The 21,150-nt window shown below is 38.7% G+C and overlaps 1 protein-coding gene across 3 annotated transcripts in view; it reads left to right on the forward strand.

The window, feature by feature from the left end:
- The window catches only part of HIRA (histone cell cycle regulator), a 51,936-nt gene that overhangs the window by 11,526 nt on the left and 19,260 nt on the right, over positions 1-21,150 (forward strand). The window contains exons 2-14 of one of the 3 annotated variants that reach the window (XM_067539870.1): positions 645-707; positions 2,183-2,293; positions 3,093-3,183; positions 3,711-3,805; positions 5,838-5,933; positions 7,032-7,192; positions 9,000-9,167; positions 9,896-10,009; positions 12,110-12,180; positions 17,819-17,924; positions 18,540-18,767; positions 19,605-19,702; positions 20,881-21,075. In XM_067539870.1, the coding sequence (XP_067395971.1) occupies positions 645-707; positions 2,183-2,293; positions 3,093-3,183; positions 3,711-3,805; positions 5,838-5,933; positions 7,032-7,192; positions 9,000-9,167; positions 9,896-10,009; positions 12,110-12,180; positions 17,819-17,924; positions 18,540-18,767; positions 19,605-19,702; positions 20,881-21,075 (1,597 nt within the window). Of the gene's footprint in view, positions 1-644; positions 708-2,182; positions 2,294-3,092; positions 3,184-3,710; positions 3,806-3,959; positions 3,984-5,837; positions 5,934-7,031; positions 7,193-8,999; positions 9,168-9,895; positions 10,010-12,109; positions 12,181-17,818; positions 17,925-18,539; positions 18,768-19,604; positions 19,703-20,880; positions 21,076-21,150 lie in introns of those variants that run through there. The other 2 variants (XM_067539871.1, XM_067539872.1) reach the window with 2 other exon arrangements.

The raw sequence follows: 21,150 nt of genomic DNA on the forward strand, positions 1-21,150 counted from the left end.
GATGCAAAATCTAGGAGTGTCATCTTTGAAAGAGATGTGTTAGGGGACCTTAGCTGAAATATTTAAGATTGAATTGGTTAGTTCTTAATCTTTTATATCCCAATGGGGTGCTTTGTTGTTGTGGCGATAGACGCTATGTACATAACTCAATATATTTTTTGGGTATTACAGGATTAGATATATTTAACAGCAGGATTTAAAATTGAGCTAGATTATATGAACAATAATATTTGTTGTTACATGAACAGAAGTAGGGGGAAATCAAATCTCTTGCTTCAGGGCATCAGTTGATGGGGTCAGAAAGAAGTTTCTTCCCCAGGTACAGCTTTACATAATTGGCCAGGTGCATTGTGGAGGAGGTTATCTTCGCTTGAAGCATTAGGCTACTGCAGAGGCAGGATATGATTTGATTTTATGTGAGAGATCCTATATTCCTGTGAGGTTTTTAATCTTGGTAGGCTGTAGTTTCTATTATTATGTTGGATGTTTTATGCTTTTTAGTCATCTGTATTTTTTATATGCGGACTAGAATTTATAGAAGAAGAAAATTGCTACTTTACTAAACAGAACATTTGAGGTTCAATTGGCATTATTACATTCTTAGGAATATGGTCATCTCAGTGTTTTTCTTTCTCTGTGTGCAGGAAAGCCAATATTTTCAGTTGATATTCACCCAGACGGGACCAAGTTTGCAACTGGAGGACAAGGTATGTTTGTACACTAATGGAGGAAAGAGTTTTGGGCCATGATAATCTCATGCCCTTGCCACCCTTTTCTCATTTGATCTAAACTCATCATTTAGGAAAATTACCTATCCCCTGGAGATATGACCTGACCATGCATATTTAAAAATGCTGCAGTGAATAAATTGGGACTCATGTTTATGGGTGGCAAGTTCATACTTACTGACATGCCCATGTGCTTGTTCTCTTGGGCATCAGTGGAGAAATAGTAGCTGTAGTAGTCATATTGGCTGCTGCTACTAATATTGGTATTTAACTCAAAACAGAATTACTTGCCAAAAATCATCTTGTTTACACAGGGGTAAAACGTGCAGTTTGGTCTTTGTATTGACAGCTGATGGAAATTGGGGTTAATTTTTTAAAATTAAAAACAATATATATTTATGTACAATATAAATATTTTCTATATTAATATATACAAATAAAAGTTGGTAGTGTTAGGGTTTGGTTTCAATTATTGAGTAATGAAATGTCAGATAACTTGGCACAATAAGAGTTTATTAATCAAAGATAAATTAGCACAATGCAGAAAGGCAAATGTTAATATCTCAGAAGTCTGGATAGAAGCGCCACAGCATCTTCAAACCTGCTTCAAAATCATGGGCTAACTTCAGCTGAGATATAAATACAGCAGGTTATGACCTTCACGATATTACCTAAGATTTACCTATCAGTTCTTATCAGTTTTGAACATAGTTTCCCAGAAGTCACCAAAACTTACAGGCATCCTATATTAGCTATACCTGGGTACAGAGTTCATGCTGGGTAAATATCCACAAGAATATCCATTTTATAATGTCACTGATATATTTCCGTTCTATCCATCCTTATAATTCTGTATCTTAGCACGTTGTGCAATTTGGCAAGCCTTAACATGACCTCCATCTTGTCCCTGACAATATCTACATGTACCAAGAAGAGGATTCATCCACAGTTTACCTACTCACTTGTTCTAAGTACAAAGGATACTGGGAGTATGGACTGTACATTTTCTCTTAGCATACACTTCATAGTTACACAAAACATTAATACAATATATGATATTATGTATAATATTGATCTGTATAATATTGATATTGTATGTAACATTGGCTAACAATAGTTTACATATACCCTTTCCTTGAACTTAAATTTAATTTTAATGTTCATGACAAAACACAGTCAATATTACTGTTATATGACTTTAACTATTTTACTATTTCTGAAAAATTATATGTGATCGTCCTAATAGCTTTGTGGTAAATGAAAGCAAAGCACTGCTTGATGCTTTGTTCACAGCAAATTAATGTGAACTCTACAAGTATATCTTAATCTGTGTTAAGGATTTCTAGGGCACCCATTACTGCAGTATCCGAGAGCCCATATCCTCTACGAAATTGAAAATGAGCTTAGAAATTCTTTTGTTCTCTATAAAATATTGATTTCTTCTTTATTTTTAGGACAGGATTCTGGGAAGGTGGTGATCTGGAGTATGGCTCCTGTCCTCAAAGAGGAAGATGAAAAGAATGAAAATATTCCCAAGATGCTTTGTCAGATGGACAATCACTTAGGTAACATAGAAGGTTCTCTGCAGGCTTTAAGCCTTGGCAAATTATCCATTAGCATATCTGTTTGTAATTTAAAATGTAAATCTCTGTTCAGCAGTAAAGAATTTGTGACGTACTGTAGAGGGTCTCAGACCTCAGCTATATGCCTTTTTTAGATCTTCAGCAGAAAACCTTGTCGAGCTATGGAATATGTTTTGGACAATTCTTCAGATACATCTGGAGATTTCTTGTATGAGAGTCTCTTCCACCTGATTTGGATGGGGCCACAAAATAACTCGTAGAACAAATTTTTGAAAACCCGTAGGATCACAGAGAAGGGCAGGAGAAGGAATGAACAGAGAAGAGATCCCATATAAAATATATTGATTTTAGGCTTAAGATACAGTGTACCATATGTTTGAAATGAGCTTATCTGAATAAAATGCTTCTTGCTTTTCTTGACAATGTACTGTTTCCAGGCTGCACTTGTAATTAATCTAATTTCATTTATCACAAACCATTTCCTTAGTCAGACAACTGCTACTTTTTCCCCTTTAAACCATATTTTTGTGAAATTGTTTTTTTTTAGACAGAATAGGTTGTTGTTGAAACTTAGATAAATTATTCAACTGGTATTGGAAGATAAGTGCCAATCCATTTATCTGAAGCAGACAGAGTAATTGCTTTGAGTGGAATAAGCATATTTAACAAATTCCAAGCATCTCCTGCCAAACTCTGCTTAAAATGAAATCTACTATCATTATGGAACCATTTTTTTGGGCTTTTCATCTTATAAACTTTTTTTTTTTCTTCCATTTTCCAGCCTGTGTGAACTGTGTGCGGTGGTCAAACAATGGGGTTTATTTGGCTTCAGGGGGCGATGACAAACTGATCATGGTGTGGAAACGAGCTGCGTAAGCATGTTTTTTCTTTTCAACTTGTATTTTAATTTTAGCAGGTTCCTCTGTCTATTTTCACAAAATTTCCCCCAGTGCCAGCTCCTTGCCTTAAGAGCATGTAGGGAGGAAGCCACAGTTGCAGATCTATGACATTGGAAGTTTGTTCTGATAACCTGTGTCTTGAGTAATAGTCTGTTTCCATAAGCATGTTTTCGCTTCTGTGTAGTTGGTGAACCATTTTCTCCCTGGGTTTGTGGACAGATTCACTGTTAGACTCTTCAAAGAGATATTTTAAATATTAGCATTATCAACTTGCTTCAGAAAGTATAATAGTATAGAGTATATTTATGCAGCTTTATAAAGGTATTATAAGTTTCACTTTTGTATAAAATAATATTGCTGTTTTTGACTCCTTCCCCATTGTGGTAATATCTGAGCAGAAAGTAGACTTGTACCGTACAGCTATATTGTGTTCTAAAATACACAGAGTAACTTTTTGAGGTGGTTTCTGTTACTAACTCTTCTGGTGCTGTTTTAACTAGGTACATTGGACCTAGCACTGTGTTTGGTTCCAGTAGTAAGCTTGCTAATGTAGAGCAGTGGAGATGTGTCTCAATTCTCAGAAGCCATTCAGGGGGTAAGTGAAAAGGTGTAGAATAAATCTGAATAGAGCATGTTGAAAAATATTTGTATTCACTAACATGATACTTTTCTTGTTCACAGAACTCCTCGGTACACAGCAAATCACTAATTATTAAAACTGGTTATGAGGAGGTAACATTAAGTGTCAGGAGCCTTAAAAGAGGGAGAAAAAGGTGTGTGGGGGGGGTGTTTCAGGGAGGCAATGTGTTTAATGGCTAGAACAAGGGAGTAAGTGTCAGGATTCCTGGATGCTATTCTTGACTTTACCACTGATTTGCTCTGTGACAAAGAGCATGTAATTTAACCTCTGCAAATCAGTGTGCTCAACTGTAAAGTGTAGCTAATACTTTTTATTGTTAGTATTATCTTAAACAGTGTCATCCATTTATAATAGTGGCATTATGTTATTTTGGAGTGAGTTATAAAAAATTGGTTATACAAAACAATGAGCATGTGTTAATTTTGTAATTGTCCTGTGGGACTGTGTGGTTTCCATCAGCATTTCACAGTGGACTGTGGTAGTGTGTCTTTTTTTTCCATCTGTTTTGGAATAATTTTGTGTTGTGGTATCTCCAGCTGCTGCTTAGCTAAGAGCAAATAAAGTCCTTTGGACAGAGAGGAGAGTCTGATTCCTGTAAACACCCTGCCCATCATATCTCTATATCTCTCTATCTTAGGTACTTACATGGCCCCCCTTAAGCCATATAATTGCGAGTGCCTCCCAATCTTTAATGAATTGATTCTCACAACACCCTTGTGAGGTAGGGAAGTGCTATAATTTCCATTTTTAATAGATGGGGAACTGAGCAGAGAGACTATGTGACTTGCCCAGGGTCACACAGGAAGTCTGTGGTGGAGCAGGACTTGAACCTAGGTCTCCTAAATTCTAGGCTAGTGCCCTAACCGCTGGACTAGCCTTCCTCTCTGTATATAAAAGCTTGGAATTAGAAGCAGACAGACCTGCAAGTAATGAATATCCATAATGAAGATTTCCCTAAGATTTTAGAGCAGTGGGAGCACAAGCTATCATAGATCTCTTGATAACTTGTCCTGTGCCTTAACCACAAGACCACCCTTTTTCCTCTTCAGTACATTGTGACCAATTTTGAGATAATAAAATATATAACTTTGTCTTTTATTTAACTAAAGGATTGGGAGACTTGAAGTGAAATATGGGGAGAAGGAGATAAGTGTACTAGGGCTACCAGCCGTTAGTGTTCTTGGGGAAATGGTGACAGCCCAGCTGGAACATGCTAACAGTATGTAAAAGGATCTCAGCATCCGTAGCATACAGCATGGGTTGCAACCTGGCACAGTTTCTCAGATAAGAGTAAAGTTGCTTCTAAGTCTCTTTTTTCCTTTTGAGTCCCATATTAAAGATGACACAAAGATTTGAGGAAACTGGAAAAATAGAATTTCAATAAAAGGAAAATCACCAGGATGGAAAATCTTATTATGGCTGAATTTATAATCTGATTCTATATTTATTGCTTTTTGTGAAAAGCAAAATAAAATGTATTTTATCAACTGCTAGATGGTAACAGAACTACATATATTATAACTTGATTGTGCTTATTTAAATGGTCTGTTCACAAGTTAAAAATAAGTCTTAGCTAAAGAATACAGTGAGGGGAATGGAACAATGAAAATATGGCTCTGCAGGTGAAATAGCTAATGGTTTTTATTCACCATCTTATTATCAGATATGAAATATGGGAATAATATAAATGGTTTGATGTGATATAAGGGAATAAATATTAGTTTGTGTCTTAACACAGCACCTGCTGAGTGTGGCTCAGTCAAAGGAAGGCTGCCTTTTCATTTCCTTGGTTCATTTGCTTCATATGGCCCATAATGATGATAGTTTTACTTTGAGTCTCAAATTAGATAGTGTACATGTAACGTGCACAGCACGTCATTTCTGAAATAGGGGCTGCTCTAATGGGTTAAATCAGTTTTGATTCTCTGGCCACCAATTTGCAGCTCTAGTGCAATTTGTCTTATAGAGAGAGGACTTTTTTTAATAGATGTCATGGATGTGGCATGGTCTCCTCATGATGCCTGGCTGGCCTCCTGCAGTGTGGATAACACCGTTGTCATCTGGAATGCTGTCAAATTCCCAGGTGGGAACTTTTAATTCAGATATGCATATACAAATATAATTCTCAGTGACAAAAACTGACTGCTTTTTGTGTCACTGTCTTTCATTGACTATGAACAGGTAGGGTGTATTTTGGAGCAGATGTCCTGCCCTTACTGTAGAGACTAAGATCTTGGAATCTGCACAGCCTTTGTCACAAATGTTGTTGAAAATGAGAAATGGATCACAACACCAGCATAAAGAGCTGTAATGTTCAGATTGTGCTGCTGATTTTGCATAAACATCACTGTTGCTTGTATGTTCTCTTTTGGCTTGTTTTAAAAACATAAAATATTGATTTCTTTCAAATCCTGAAGAAGTTCTAAGAATTCCTTCTTTTCCTATTTTCTGCTTTTGTACCTGCTGCACATAGCAGTACCATCTTTGGAAGCCCATCGAAGCCTCACTTTTAAATGGCTAGAAGCATTGCTGGGGAACAACGTGAGGTGATAGCCTCCCAAGCTAAGATTGCTGTCTATGCAGTGCTCCCAGCCTCTCCTTAAACAGTCCGAGAGGCAAGAGATCAGGTGTGGCAGTTGAACACTGTCCACTATGGTGGTATAGACACTGTTGTCCCTAGGTTAGTGGGCCTGCCAGGTTTAAACATGATTGTATATGTAACATGGACATAGATAATGTTACACAAATGCACCAGGTTGAAGCTGTTGTGATGGTTAATAGACCCAGAGGGAGGAATAAGTGTATATTTTATCTAGGTTCCCATTAAACTGCTGTTTTCTTTCCAAAGCTTGACAAAAGTTTTGTAATAAACTGGTCTCTGTTGGTCTTTCTGCTCTGCATCTATTTCTTCTCTCTTGCACAATGACTTTCCATTCATTATGATGTCAGAATACCTTGTTTTTCCTTGCTTCATTTGTATGAGAAACTTAATTTGAACATAGGTTGTGCTTGGTTGATGCATTGGTATTTGACAATATAACAAAAATGTCAGGTTGTATTTAATATGATGCTTCAAAAGGACCCTAGAAATCTCCACTAGACTTTTTGTCTATAGTTAAATAACCTCTTAAAGGGAATGATAGCATCCAAGTATTATCTCTTAATTTTTTGCTGCACACAGAAATTCTTGCCACTCTGAAGGGACACTCTGGCTTGGTAAAGGGATTGACCTGGGATCCTGTTGGGAAATATATAGCCTCTCAGGCCGATGACCGAAGCTTGAAGGTGTGGCGGACCATGGACTGGCAGTTAGAAACCAGCATCACAAAACCATTTGATGAGGTACCTGTTGTGTGTTAAGGAGTGCATAGTGGAACAAATTAAAAAATAGTCACAATACTTCTGATTCTCAAAGCACTTCACAAACATTAACGAATTAAACAGTACTAAAATGCTTGCAGTGTGTGTTGTGCCCCCTCTTATTCCACTTGAAGAGTTCTCAACTGTACAAGCCCAGCTGGCATTAGGCATAAGCATACTAAGCAATAACTTAGGGGCCTGAGCAACTCCAGGGGACCCCCTATTCACTTTTTATTATGTTTTGTGTATGTGGAGAGGGGGCCCAAAAATATTCCCACTTAGAGCCCCCAATGGGCTAAAACGGCCTCTGTGTCCAAGACAGCTCTTTGCTTCTACTGTGACTTTCTGTTCAGAAAGGAGATTTAAACCATTTGGGAACATAAAATGACTGAGTTTAGAACATACTTTTGTGAATAGCTTGTCTTAACCCAAGTAATTGCTTCTGCCCTTCCTTATCCCTGTAAACAGGCACTATTATGCCACAGTTTGTCTCCAGCTGCAAAGGCTGGATGAAGCTCCCTATGTAGAACATTAACCCTGCTCCCCTGTTTGCAGCAGGTACCCTTCCCTCTGGAAACTTTGAATGCTGCCATACAGTGGAGTAGCTGTTTAAAATAGATAGATAGATAAATAAACAAAACTTAGTCATTGTATTTGTTAAAACCCCAGCTTTGAAAGAGAAATATTTTCACCTTACAAGCACTAAGCTTTTTATAGTATGACTGCCCAGGGCATTGTGTTGAGACTTGGTGTGTTGTTTTAGGGGTTGGAGAGTGGGAAGTGTATCCATACAATTGAGATAAAGCAAACAATTGGTGGTGGTGGGGAGACTAATTCCCAGTTTTTCATTGCACTGATGGCTTTTTTGTTTTCATCTGAATAGGGTTCACATGCAAAATTCTGTAGTCTTAGGTTTATCAGCTATTTTTGAAGATTAATCACAGTCAGTGATCTTTTCAGGCGCTAATAACTTTATGAATTGCAGACATAGTAAATTTGTCTATTAGCTTCTGAGCAGGATGCAAATGTAGTGTAATGACTTTGACTAGACTTGCATATCTGCTGTAAAAACATGAAGGTGAGTAAGTGGGGTATTTTTTGTCCTCCCCTTTCCCCAAAACTCTCCCCACACTAAAATCTGTTTTGTTTGACTGGTTATTTTACTTTGACTAGGAAGGCAGTCAAACTGCTCTGGGGCAGATGCTGGTGCTAATGAGTACAGTATTTTGCACTAAGTTTGTAGTTATGTGGTTAGCAATGTCCTTCATAGTCATTCATTTGCATTCAGCCATTTAGAATCTGTGAGGTAGTTGCAAATTTGGGTCTCATAATTTGCAACTGATATGTTGCAGCCATGTCACTGACCAGGATGATGAATAGTTGGTGCATAGTATTCTATAGAGTTCTGCATTCTTGCAAATTATAGAGAATGGTATTTTCAGGTGTTCTTTCCATTTTAAAAATTGCCCTTGAGAGCCTCTTTTCAATATCAGTCATTCTCCAGTTTTGCATCTGTGTTGACAATAACCAGATGCTCCTGTTTACACTCTAGCTCCTTAGTTACAGCTTCAGAACTTAGATTGGACAAACCATGTAGATATGGATGAAGCTCTGAGAATTTAATGAACTGAAATGTTGTTGCTGAAATTGTCTCATTAAAGAAACAAGAAATCACTCATTCAATTTCTAAAATCTTACTTTCCTTTTTCTGAACCCTCAAAAGTTGTCATAAATGCCCTCTGACCAATCAATCTAGATCGTTTTAAAGGCCAAATGTGTTTTTTCTCAGTGTGGAGGGACAACACATGTTCTGCGTCTCAGCTGGTCGCCTGATGGACACTATCTGGTTTCTGCTCATGCCATGAATAATTCTGGACCTACTGCCCAGATCATTGAGAGAGATGGATGGAAAACCAACATGGATTTTGTAGGGCATCGCAAGGCAGTGACAGTGGTGGTGAGTAAATTTAAAGGCTAATGTCTCCTTAAAGTATAGCTTTTAGAAAATATGCTCTCTTGATATTTTATGTTCAATAGAGGGAAACAAGTGATATAGATAGATGTAAATATGATAGTTAATAATTGATACATGGATGTTTAAAAATCTGTTAGTTTAAGGCAAATGTAGACTTTCACCTGTCCAATTTTTTTTATTTCAGTAGAAAAAAATTAGTCAGTCCTCTTTTAGAGAGCTGGGGGACTGGATGTGGAACGGATGGGTAATAAAATACCTCTAGGTCACTAGTTCAAATCCAGCCTAGTTCAGGAATGGCCAAAAGTTTACCTTCTGAAGCCTGTTCAGTGGCTTATGTGAAATCATTCTGGTTCCAAGAGGGTTGATGATCACATCACAAAACCCACCAATAAAACCAATACAGTTTGGCATTCCTGTTGGTGCACTTGTCAGTTGATGCCAAAGAGTGAGTTGGCTATGGAGACAAAAATACTCTTATCCCTAGAAGGTGGTCCTTCCAGCTCATGGCAGAGACACATTGGCGAGGCAGTGTGAAGAAACGTACATTGCTTTTGTCTGTGCTGAACCTGTGATGGGGACTTTGTTTTCCAGGGATGTTAGCCTGACATCGTTTCTGAGCATTAAGTTCACTTTTGAAAAAGAAACTCCTAAAAGTAATTCATTGATTGTAATATGTTTGGTGGTTTTTTGTTTTTTTTTTGCCTGTTCAGAAATTCAATCCAAAAATCTTCAAAAAGAAACAAAAGAATGGGAGCTCCACCAAGCCAAGCTGTCCCTACTGCTGTTGTGCTGTCGGCAGTAAGGATCGGTCTCTATCTGTCTGGGTAAGTTTCCTTTGTTGCTTTCCTTGGCTGAGGTGATCACTTGGACAAGTTGGGCACTTAGCACAGAGATCAGGTATACAGAATTAGGATTTTACATTTAGATACTCATTTAATTGGCCACTGCCTATTATCAGAGGATTGTAGGGAAACACTGGACTGGAAGAAGTTGGTCTTTATTATCATGAATTGCTTTAGAAATAAACACCGAAACATTTAAAAAAATTATATGAAAGGTTGATTATATCCTTAAACACAGTTTCTAGTGTGTTCAGATAGATTTTCCATTGATTTTTGTAATGTATAAGTTTGAAGTGATTTATTCTAAATCAGGTTTTGGGGGCTGAGGTTTCTGATGATGTTTGGCCAGAACAGGGTAGGTAGTGCAGTGTCCCAGCAGAAGCTAGGTTGGGGATGCTATCTTTGCTATCTTTCCCTCTATGGAACTAGCTTAGGAAAGCAAAGGACCCAGGGAATTCAACTCCTAGGCCTGATGTTTAATGAGGGACTAAGGGAGTCAGTATGCTATTCTGTTACCATGGCTGGGAAAAAAAATTGGCTTGTCCTGACAAACCTAACCCGAGGCCTGTCGCTGTGTCACAGGCTCTAACCTCATGTAAGAGAAACAGTCCTTTCCTCCTATCCCATATTTAGCACGCCCAACCATGGAATCTGGCTTCCCCTGAGCTTGCTCTGCAAAGTTCAAGGAACATAGCACAACTAGCTATTGCTGCATTGACTGATTCCCTGCGTGCTTTGTCCTGGTCTCTGTCCCCAGCTCCTACTTTCAACCAGGAAATAGAATTTTTTTTTTAAAAGTGCAATTCTACCCTACTTCTATCTTCAAACATTTGGCTTGGCTTTTATTCTAAAGTAAAAATTATATTTTCAAATTGAGGCTGAGGGTAAAAATGGTTATTTCTCCACTTTAATGTAAGATTGGCTGGTTTGGCACCTATAATGGAGCAGAGAATCAGTTTAAACAGAGTGTATGGCTTCATAACGAGGGACATATGCCAGAACACACCAGTTGCTACATGCAATCCATTGTTTGCTTTCTAAGCATCCTAAGTATGCTATCTATCCATCAATCACTTAGTGCATTATATGAAATCTTTTTGTCAAGATTGGCAAAATGGGTGTGGTGTTAATCAAAGTGTCATTTAGGTATATTCTATTTATTGTAGTGCCTAGTGGGACCAGCGGAGATTGGGATCTCATTGTGCTAGGCACAGCACGGACACATAGTGAGAGACCTTCCTTACCCTGAAGATCTTACTGTCTGGATAGACAAAACAGACAGATGGTGGGAGGGGGAAACAGAGACAAAAAGGTGAAATAATTTGCCCACGGTCACACAGCAGGTCTGTGGTAGACTCAAGATTTGAACCCAGCTCTACTGAATCCCAGGAAATCTTGTTATCCACTAAACCACACTGCCTTTTCCTACTTTAGCTTCAATTAGAGTCTGTTAACTTAAATGATAGGTATACTGGCTGAGAATTAGAGATACTCTGTCTCTTGGTTTTGGAACAAATTATGGGAAATTCTTTTGCTTATTGAATGCTTTATTATAGTATCAAGTTGATCCATAAACAAAAGGCTGGCTGCTATTCTTTAGGAATTATTGGTAGTTTCCCTTTGTTGTTGATCAGCGTTCCTTACTTACACATTGATAGTCTGAAAGTGAGCATGTTACTCTGATCCATGTTCTGCCTTTCTCTTATCTCGCCAGGGAACATCCTCCTTATCTCAGTCAAGGTTAGAACTGAAGCTCTCTCCAGGGTCTGGAGTTGCTTTGAATTAGTGGCTGGTAGAGAGCTCTACAACGGCAGCAGAGAGCGGGCTAGGTTGGTCAGAGGAGTCAATCTCTGTTTCAAAAAGTGGGACTTGAATGTCATCCAAACTTTTGAGGGAATTGGTTGTGCTCTGTAAAGAAATGACTGACTCCTGGTGCACTCCAGATCTTACACCATTAAGCATACAGGTAGCATTTCGGGTCAGAAAGTCAGATTTGGTAAATGCTATTAGATTCTGCGAGAGGATGGGATTATGTGGTTGTGCATAACATTTCTAAATTTCTGTCTCTTTTTTCATTTTAAGCTCACATGTCTGAAACGACCTTTAGTTGTCATACATGAGCTGTTTGACAAGTCTATCATGGACATCTCATGGTAAGATGGCTTTCACTTTTATATGAAAGCTTAAAAAAAAATTGTCTACTTCTGTACCTATCTGTTCAGAGGAAGTTCTTTATTCGAGAACACTGCAACACTGCTCACATTTTGAGCATAATTTAAGCACCACATCAGTGTGACCTGAAATTTATGAAATTGCAGCAATATCTTTCATAATTCCATTAGTTTTGACTCAGCTCTGTTATTTCATGTACCAAATAAGCCCTTGGTGTCTCTAGAAGAGATGAAAATGTACTACATAAAAATTCAAATTTAAATAATTTTCCTGTTTGGAGTGTGCATATATCTCCATTCAGGGGAAGGATGATGTCTTTGTAATTAAAGAATATAAAACATAATAATAATATAGTAGTATGGTGTACAAAGACATCTGTAGAATGAGGTCAGCTTGTTAGAATTTTCTCTTTTGAGCGAGCTGCTACTATTTTATAAAACTTAATGGGCCTGATGGATTTTACACATATGTAACTTGTACACAGTTACTCATTTACATTGATGCAAATGAGAAGACTCTGGTATGTCACCTCAGTCCCTCTTCTCCCCTCCCAAAATATTCACAATGACTCTCATCTCCATTAAAGGTTCTCTTCTTCTTTAATATGAAGTTCTTTAAGTGTCCACACTTGCTTACATGTTTGACCCTTTTGGTAGTTTCTCATTTGGAAAATTAAACATAGCTGCTCTATTCTTTAATAAATAATTTAGTTATATCAAAGGTGTTGCAGTGCTATGTAAGAAGGTATACATTCCTTTGTGGCTGAGTGTAGCAGAAGGGTCAAGTTAAGAGAGATTCAAATTACATGGCAACTATCAAACAGAGAACAATGAAATTATAAAGTACCAGAACACACCCCACCAATCACAGAATAGAGCATAGCAATCTTCCAAGCACCTATGTTTTGCCAGAGGGCACATAGCCTAGTGTGGGTTTTTTCCAGAGTCCTTTATATTGTGTGGGACATCATGCTTTTCAGTTATCTTCCAGCCCGGGTTCCACTTTCCTATCCTGCTGCAAGAAGCCTGCAGTGACCATTGCATGAGCACTGGCTCCTCCCTTACTCCAGTGATAGTACTAGTACTACAGAGCAGGACTCTGTAGCATGTCTTGCTGTATGGTGACAAAGCACTGGAAAAAAAACCATTTAGCCACACGCACACAAGGTTGCCGAATGTCTTGCCTTCGGAATGACGTACATTCAGCAGCTCTATCATGTATTCTGACATCTTTGCCCCCCTGCAATAATTCATCACATCCACCATGGGCTGCTGTGGTGCTACAGCTGAGGTAGAGAGACTCTCTTCCTTTGTTCTCAATGCTCCCCTGTTAGACTTGGCCCAGCATCTAGCTGTCTGTTTCAGTGAGGAGAAGATGGCAGCAGCCACAAGCTGCATCAGTCCTCACTGGTGCAGGCAATAAGAGGTGTGTGTAGCAGTGGAGGAGCTGAAGGGGTGAGAAAAAGGGGCAGGGAATTAAAGGAGGAGGCTGTCCCAGGTTCCTTCACTTAGGCTTCCTCCACCTTTGGACAACATCACAAGTCTCTAGGCTGCCGCTGTGACCCAACCCACCCCACCCCCTCAATCTTCTCCAGCTTATCTCTCTTCCTCCTTCTGCCAACTTCCCCAGACTTTTTTGCCCCGTCATGCCAATACCTTCCACTTCTGTCCCCCCCTCTTCTCTCCATAATAAACTTTTTTTTCCTGCCTCTGGCTCCCGCCATACTTTAGTGGCTACTAGCTGTCCTCCGTCATCTCAGTCTCCCCCTGCTGATGCCCAAGCAGCATGAAGGGAAAGGAAGAAGTAGCCTGATTCTAAAGCAAAGGGATGAGGAACAGATGGGGGCAGAGATGGACTGGAGGGGACAGGCTGGGGGTATAGAAGAAGGGGAAAATGGGGTTGGCTGTAAGGGGCAGTCGCTGAGGGGGATAGAAACATTGGGGGCAGAGATAGAAAGGGAATATGTTGAAGGGACATGCTGGGGGATGGTGAAGAACAGGAGCAGCAGGGTCTGTAACCATTATTGAGCGCTCCCCTCAGAACCTGGAATCAAACCCAGTGGGGTGTGGAGATACAGAAATCCTGCTGTCAGCAGTATCTGTGAAACCCACTGGCAAAGTGTGTGTCATCTTTTTTTACTGACTGGCCCCTACAGAGGATAAAAGACTTCTACTACGACCAAGTACTTCATTAGCTCAGGTGGTCAAGGTCTGTGCTGTGAATCTAGAGGTTCAACCCTGATGATGACCCATGTGGGGGTCAGTATGTTTTCACATGATGGAATTTGATTTTATTTATTTTTTTCAAACCTAGAAAATGACATTTTAAAAACTACATTAAAAGAATGTTAAGCTTGCCAAAGTCAAAAGATACCAGAATTGAGATTGCTGATACAACCTTAATTCAGCCTTCTTATGTGTTATGATGCAGTCTTTAATGACATGATCTCTTACTATATTTTCCACAGGACCCCTTCCTCATTCAGTTCCCAGGATGGATGGTGCTCTGGGAATGTATCAGGGTTGTACAGTAAATGAGGTGGTTGTCTTTAGAACCCTTGTTTCATTTATTGCAGAAGTTGGAAGGTGAATGAGGCAAGAGAAAGGATAGTCTTATGGTTAAAGCCCTAGACAACTGGATTCTATCCCTGTCTCTGCCATGAAGTTCCTGTGTGGTGCTGGCAAGTAACTTAAACTAAACTTTCACAGATGGCAGTATGTATTTCCCAGTTTCTGGGTGCCCAACCTGAGAGAGACTGAGCCTGATTTGCAGAAGTTCTGAGCGCACACAGCTGCAACTGAAGTCAATGGGAGCTGTGTTTTGAACATGTAAAGTGCTATAATAATGCCCTCCAAATTAGTGGACACTTTTACAAATTTTAATCTTAATCTCTCTGCTTCAGTTCCCCCAACTGCAAAATTGAAAATAATAATGCCAGCTCACCCCATTGATGTATCCTGAGCATAAATCCACTAATGATTGTGAACTACTCAGATTCTATGGTGATGAGTGCCATAAAAATGAGGAAATTAATTTTGTCTTCAGAACAGGGTTTGAGTAATAAGCAGTAAATAAGCCTGGAGCCAAACATTGAGTGATGAGATAAAAACGAATATTGAAAAGCTACCATTCAGTGAACACTATCCAATCTGCACTGTATGAGGCAGGAGGTCCTGTGGGGAAAAATAGTATGTGATCATGTGATTGAAGACTGTCATAATGCATATGAACAACAGAGCTAAATTAAGGTTGTACAGGCCACTGTAATTCTATCACTTTGTTACTTCTCAGTGCTTGACTTTGCAATCTTAATGTTCTTTTAAAATAGTTTTTAATGCAATATTTGTATACCTTGAAATTCTGTTGAGCCTTTCATTTGAGGATATCTAACATTAGTTAGATTTCCCAACACCTCTGTAAAGTAAATAAGAAATAGTATTCCCATAACAGGGCATAGAGGACAACTGGGAATTGTGTAGCTTTACTGATATACCTATACTAGACCTGAAAACTGTTTACTCAGGCAGCAGAATATGTACAGTTTGGTCTGATGTCAGTAAGCCTTGTCCATGGATCTTACTATCAAATTCAATAATATTTCCTATAGTGATTTTCATCAAAGGACTTCGAAGCATTTCACATACATTAATGAGTTAAGACTTGTGCACTAAGTGGTGTAATTGCATGAAGGTGTGCCCTGCTGTTCTTGCTGCTGTAGTATAGCAGCTTTGTATAGTTTTGTTGCCTATGCAAGGAAAAGGCTGCCACATCTGCAAGTTACACCTTTTGTGTGTGGTATAAAGTTTTTTGAGACGCAATATCCAATTAACATTTTCTGAATGTATGGGTAAACGTTCCTGTGGGATACTGGAGAGACACATTAAAGGATAAGCAGAAAGCTTGTTATTTTATATCCTGTTTAGAAAATCAATTTGTTTGGCTAAAATCTTAGTAACAGAACCATTCCAAGTAGTGCAGTTTCAGTCTTGTACCCAGGTCTAAGATCAGACTGTCAAGGAAATCTGAAACTGTCTGGGCTTTCTCTATTTTAGAGTTGTAAACTTGTACCTATTACAGTAATACCTGAACACCATTATATTTTCAATAATCTTTTCGAAAAAGGGAGATAAGACATTGGTCTATATTTATTATTTGTATTGTGGAAGCACCTAGGAACCCCAGTCACGGACCCCATTTTGCTGGATGCTGTACAAACACAGAACAAAAAGTGATATTATCAATGTCCAGTGATGGATCCTTGAATATGGTTTTAATGGTGCCACCTTGATGTTCACCTGGCATTGTACCCTCAGACAGAGGCACTGACTATCTCCATCAGCAGTAGATATCTACACTATCTGCATCTGAATCCAAGAAAATTGTATCTATCCAGCAAGCAGAAGACTCAAAAGGAGAAACTTGACTCACCTTCCAGTTTGGGAGTTTGGGTTATATAAGTCACTACTATCTGGGACAATTTGATTGGATGTGACATGCAGATCCTATGGTAAAGACAAAGAAACTTTTCTGTCTCTCTCATGCAGCTGTGGCATATGTTTTTAAAAAACCGTTTGCATTTGGGCTGACTCAGCGGGACTTCTGCCATCAGTGCTCTGCCTGTCTTCTTTCATTTCATCTATGACATGTCATCTGTAAACTTCTGTGGCCTGTGAGGGGGAAAACTGCATTTAGTAGTTACTGGATCATGGCCTCTTCTAGCAAAAAAACAAACAAACCCCAAGTCTGTGAATAATGGGCCACATGTGGAAGGTTATTGCCTTATAAGGGCCATAGGACTTTTTTTAAAAAAACAACTTATTTTATAGACACTGTTGAGGCCACCAGAAAAATGCTGGTATAGTGCATATGCTGTGTACCAGAGTAGCCAGGCCTCTGTGTGCAGTATGTTAAAGAGAAAAACAAAAAACTCTGGCCTGAACTAGGGACTGTTAGGCTGGTTCCAGTCTCTATTTGGCTTTTATTATTGCTGGCACTGAACAAGGGGATGGAATTGTAATGCAGCAAAGATGGCTGGCCATCATTCAGCTTGTATATCTCCCCCCATGTCTTCTCTATGTAGATTGTAAGCTCTTCGGGACAGTGACTGTCTACCACTCTGTTTGCCTTACAATAGTGGGGCCCCATTCTCAATTGACTCCTAGACATTACTATAGCACAGGGATTCTCAGGAAGCTTTTTAGTTGCTTATGTGCTGAAAGCTGCCCCTAGCTCAATTAGTGGGCGTATTTAGCACATATTTTCTGAAGCAAATGGATTTGTGTTCTTGCTTTGTGGTTCACCTTTAATACTTAACAGTTTAAATTCTTCCAGTTTTATCCCTAGTCTTGGTTTTTTACAGCCCTGGTCATTAATGTGGGTGGGCATCGTGCTCAAAAGCACGTGTGTATCTAATTACTGGTGCTCACATGTAGTCCCTTGACTATCCCATGTCGCCCCACTTCTTTGATCACTTCATCACTTCAGTAGTTGCTGGTATAATAAATCCTGTGCTAATAATTTATTTTACAGTAAAACTTCTATGGATTGCCTAAATGCAGCAAAGAAAGTTTTTAAAAACTCATTGATTCAAAACAAAGATGGATTTTTATTGTCTTTCAGGACTTTAAACGGACTTGGGATCTTGGTGTGTTCCATGGACGGATCAGTGGCTTTTTTGGACTTTTCTCAGGATGAACTTGGAGATCCACTCAGTGAGGAGGAGAAGGTACTGTGAGCTCTCAGGACAAATGTGATCAGCCATTCTTTTTCATTAAAATAATATGCTCAGAACTGTTCATAGGAGTTTGTAGTGACTGATTTTAATATTATAGAAAAATGTGTTCTTGTCTGCTTTCCAAAACCAGAGAGTTTTTCTGTAAAGTCAGCCATCAAGTTCAGAAACAACTTGTGGTATTAAGTATCCTTTCCAGAGTAGAAACTTTCTTGGCAAATACCCATTTGCTTACATTGCATTATACATTTGAAACATTTGTCTGGCCTAAGTAGTAAGGAGTGACTTCCTGATTTCAAAATTATGGTTTAAAATTACTCTTATGAGCTTGTATGCAAGTCTTTTTAACGTACTTCGCTATCAGCTGGATTTTCCCTCTTATCGCTGCTAACAACAGAAGTTTTGCCACCCTAGCTAAGTTTGTTAATGAGTTGGATGTTATCTAAAAAATATAACAGAGAGAAAAAATCTTTGAATGATGTGCAAATAGTATTGAAGGCATTTGTATATTGATATTAATAGATTTGTGTAATGTCTTTATAGCACAATCACTGATGTATTGCTAGCAGTTGTAATCTGGTTTTGTTTTTACATTTTTAATACCCATAGAGCAACATTCATCAGTCCACCTATGGTAAAAGCTTAGCGATAATGACTGAGGCTCAGTTGTCCACTACCATTATTGAGAATCCGGAGATGCTGAAGTATCAACAGAGACAGCAACAGCAGCAGATGGAGCAGAAGAATGCAGCAATACGGGAAGCAGCAGGGTCTGCAGTGGCAGCTCCCAAAGTGGCAAGCATGGTTAATGGTGAGAGTTTGGAGGACATTAGAAAGGTAGGCCTTTTGAATGGTGATTTAATAGCATCAAGTACACATTTGATAAATATCTAATCAAAGAGACAAGGTGGGTGAGGTAATCTCTTTTATTGAACCAACTTCTGTTGGTGAAAATGACAAGCTTTTGAGTTTACACGGAGGTCGTCTTCAGATCTGGGAAAGGTACTTAGAGTGTCACAGCTAAATACAACGTGGAGCAGATTGTTTAGTATATGGAGTTAACATGGTGTAAGAGACCATTTAAGGTGAAGCGGACAATTATGATCTCTGCAGTCATACGACAAAGGAGGGTTAATGGTTTATAGAGTGTTGTAATAAGCCATAAATCCAGTGTCTTTATTAAGTTCATGATTTTTAGTGTCTGACAAAGTTATGAATTTAAGATCGCAGGCTCACCTTTTGAAAGTGTTGTGCAGGTTTCCTTTGTGGTCGAGGACTGAGAGATGAAGTGATGGTTTTATGAAAAGTGTTTTACCTTGTATTTATCTGTGATTTATTGTATTGGAGCCCAAAAACACAGTGACAGATCTGGACTCCATTGTGCTAGGCACTGTACAAACTCTTATTAAAAGACAATCCTTGGTCTGAAGAGCCTATGGTCTTAAAAACCCGGTTTGTGCTGACAGGAAAGGAGGGCGAGTGAGAGAGACTGTGCGAATATTTGGGGCGTCTTTGGTTCAGAAACACAATTGTAAAAAATAAAATAAAATTCTTCCCTGAAATAAATGATATAACTATTGATGAGCATTTTTCATTTCATTGCACTTAACCAGAGTCTTGTGTCTACTGGAGAAAGAATTCATATTAACATTATTCTCTCCCTTCCCCTAATAGAATCTTTTAAAGAAACAAGTAGAAACACGGACAGCAGATGGCCGGAGGCGCATCACACCTCTCTGCATAGCTCAGCTGGACACTGGGTATACTTTGAAGTGATTGCTCTTTTTATCTCCCTTGACCTTTTCATCTACTTTTTTCAGTTCACACTGACAAAATTTAGGTCCATCTTAAACCCATTACATATTATAATAGCTTATATTTAAGGACTGTTAAGATGAATGGATTTCGAAGTGCTTTATTATGATCACTTTACCTACCATTAAAATGCAGCCACTTCTAGGGTAGAAAGTGGCAGCTGTTCTGTGAAAATAATACTGTGCTCCAGTTCAAAGAAAGAGAAGTTAAAATCATTTCAAATAAAATACACAGACATTTAGGTGAGACGAATGTAATAATCCCACTTGGAATTTGGCTGGTATGTGATTGCTAACACTTGTTCCAGCGCATGCCAAGAGCTATGGGATTTTGAATGACTATAAGTGCTCACATCCTTGGTTTTCTGTCTCGTCCAAAAAAGGTTTTTTCCCCTTTTAGGAAAATAGAGTGTATTGAATCCTTTACTGTTTTAGATGATCTGGATTCATGTCTTCAGAATAAGCAGCTTTAGCTGTTGTTTTTGGAAGAGGGAAGGGCATGGAAAAAAGATCCCAAAAACAGAGCCATGAGTGAAAAATAAACTCGTTTTTTCAAGGAGCCTGTTATATATTTCTGTCCTTCAAAGCAATTTCTAAAGCATGTGTCTGCATACCGTGTATTCATGCCAGTCATGATTTGGACTCAGCTGGCTTTGCTGGAAATATCCTGCATACAGCTGCAAAGATCTGCATTTATCCCAGTGTTCTCTTAATAGTAAGAGCTGAGAGCCAGTCAGGAATTGTTAGTCTTAAGACACAGGTTATCTTCCATCAAAAGGTTAAGTTGTACTGTTAACTTCAGCAGGACCAGGCTAATGTTCTGTATCTGTCAACTAATTCTATACAAACACGTTAACTTAAAACATGTATTCACCAAAAATGGGAGGGCTTCCTTTGCTTATTCTTCAGCTGTACACAAACAAATGTCACCCCAAAGCAATGCATATTCCTTCTTCCTCATTAATTAGCAGAGGCAAACCACAAAGTACCACATTGACCGGTATTGCAGTAGAAATGTGAGAAAAATCGGTGGAAAAAATGGATAGACACACAAAAGTGATGTTAAAGTTAAAATACTTTAAAAGATGTGTTTTAAAAAAATAATACGTACTTGCTTTTAATCTTTTTTGATACAGGGATTTTTCAACAGCATTCTTCAATAGTATCCCAATATCTGGATCTCTGGCTGGCTCAATGATGTCTTCTCAGAGTAATCAGCAACTAATGTCATTAGATTCCAATGCAACCAATTCCCTCAGCACTTCAAAGCCTTCTCTAGAACCACTGGCAGCCAGTATAAAACCAACAGATGATGCAACCAATAAAGACGGGTCAGTATTTGCAAGAGGTTTCTTTCTTTAACCTCGGTGACCTCTCCTTCATAATTCTCTAAATAAGCAGTTGTT

Source organism: Emydura macquarii, unplaced genomic scaffold, assembly GCF_026122565.2.
Source record: "Emydura macquarii macquarii isolate MOO-44397 ecotype Brisbane River unplaced genomic scaffold, CSIRO-AGI_Emac_v2 contig_554, whole genome shotgun sequence".
Lineage (NCBI taxonomy): Eukaryota > Metazoa > Chordata > Testudines > Chelidae > Emydura > Emydura macquarii.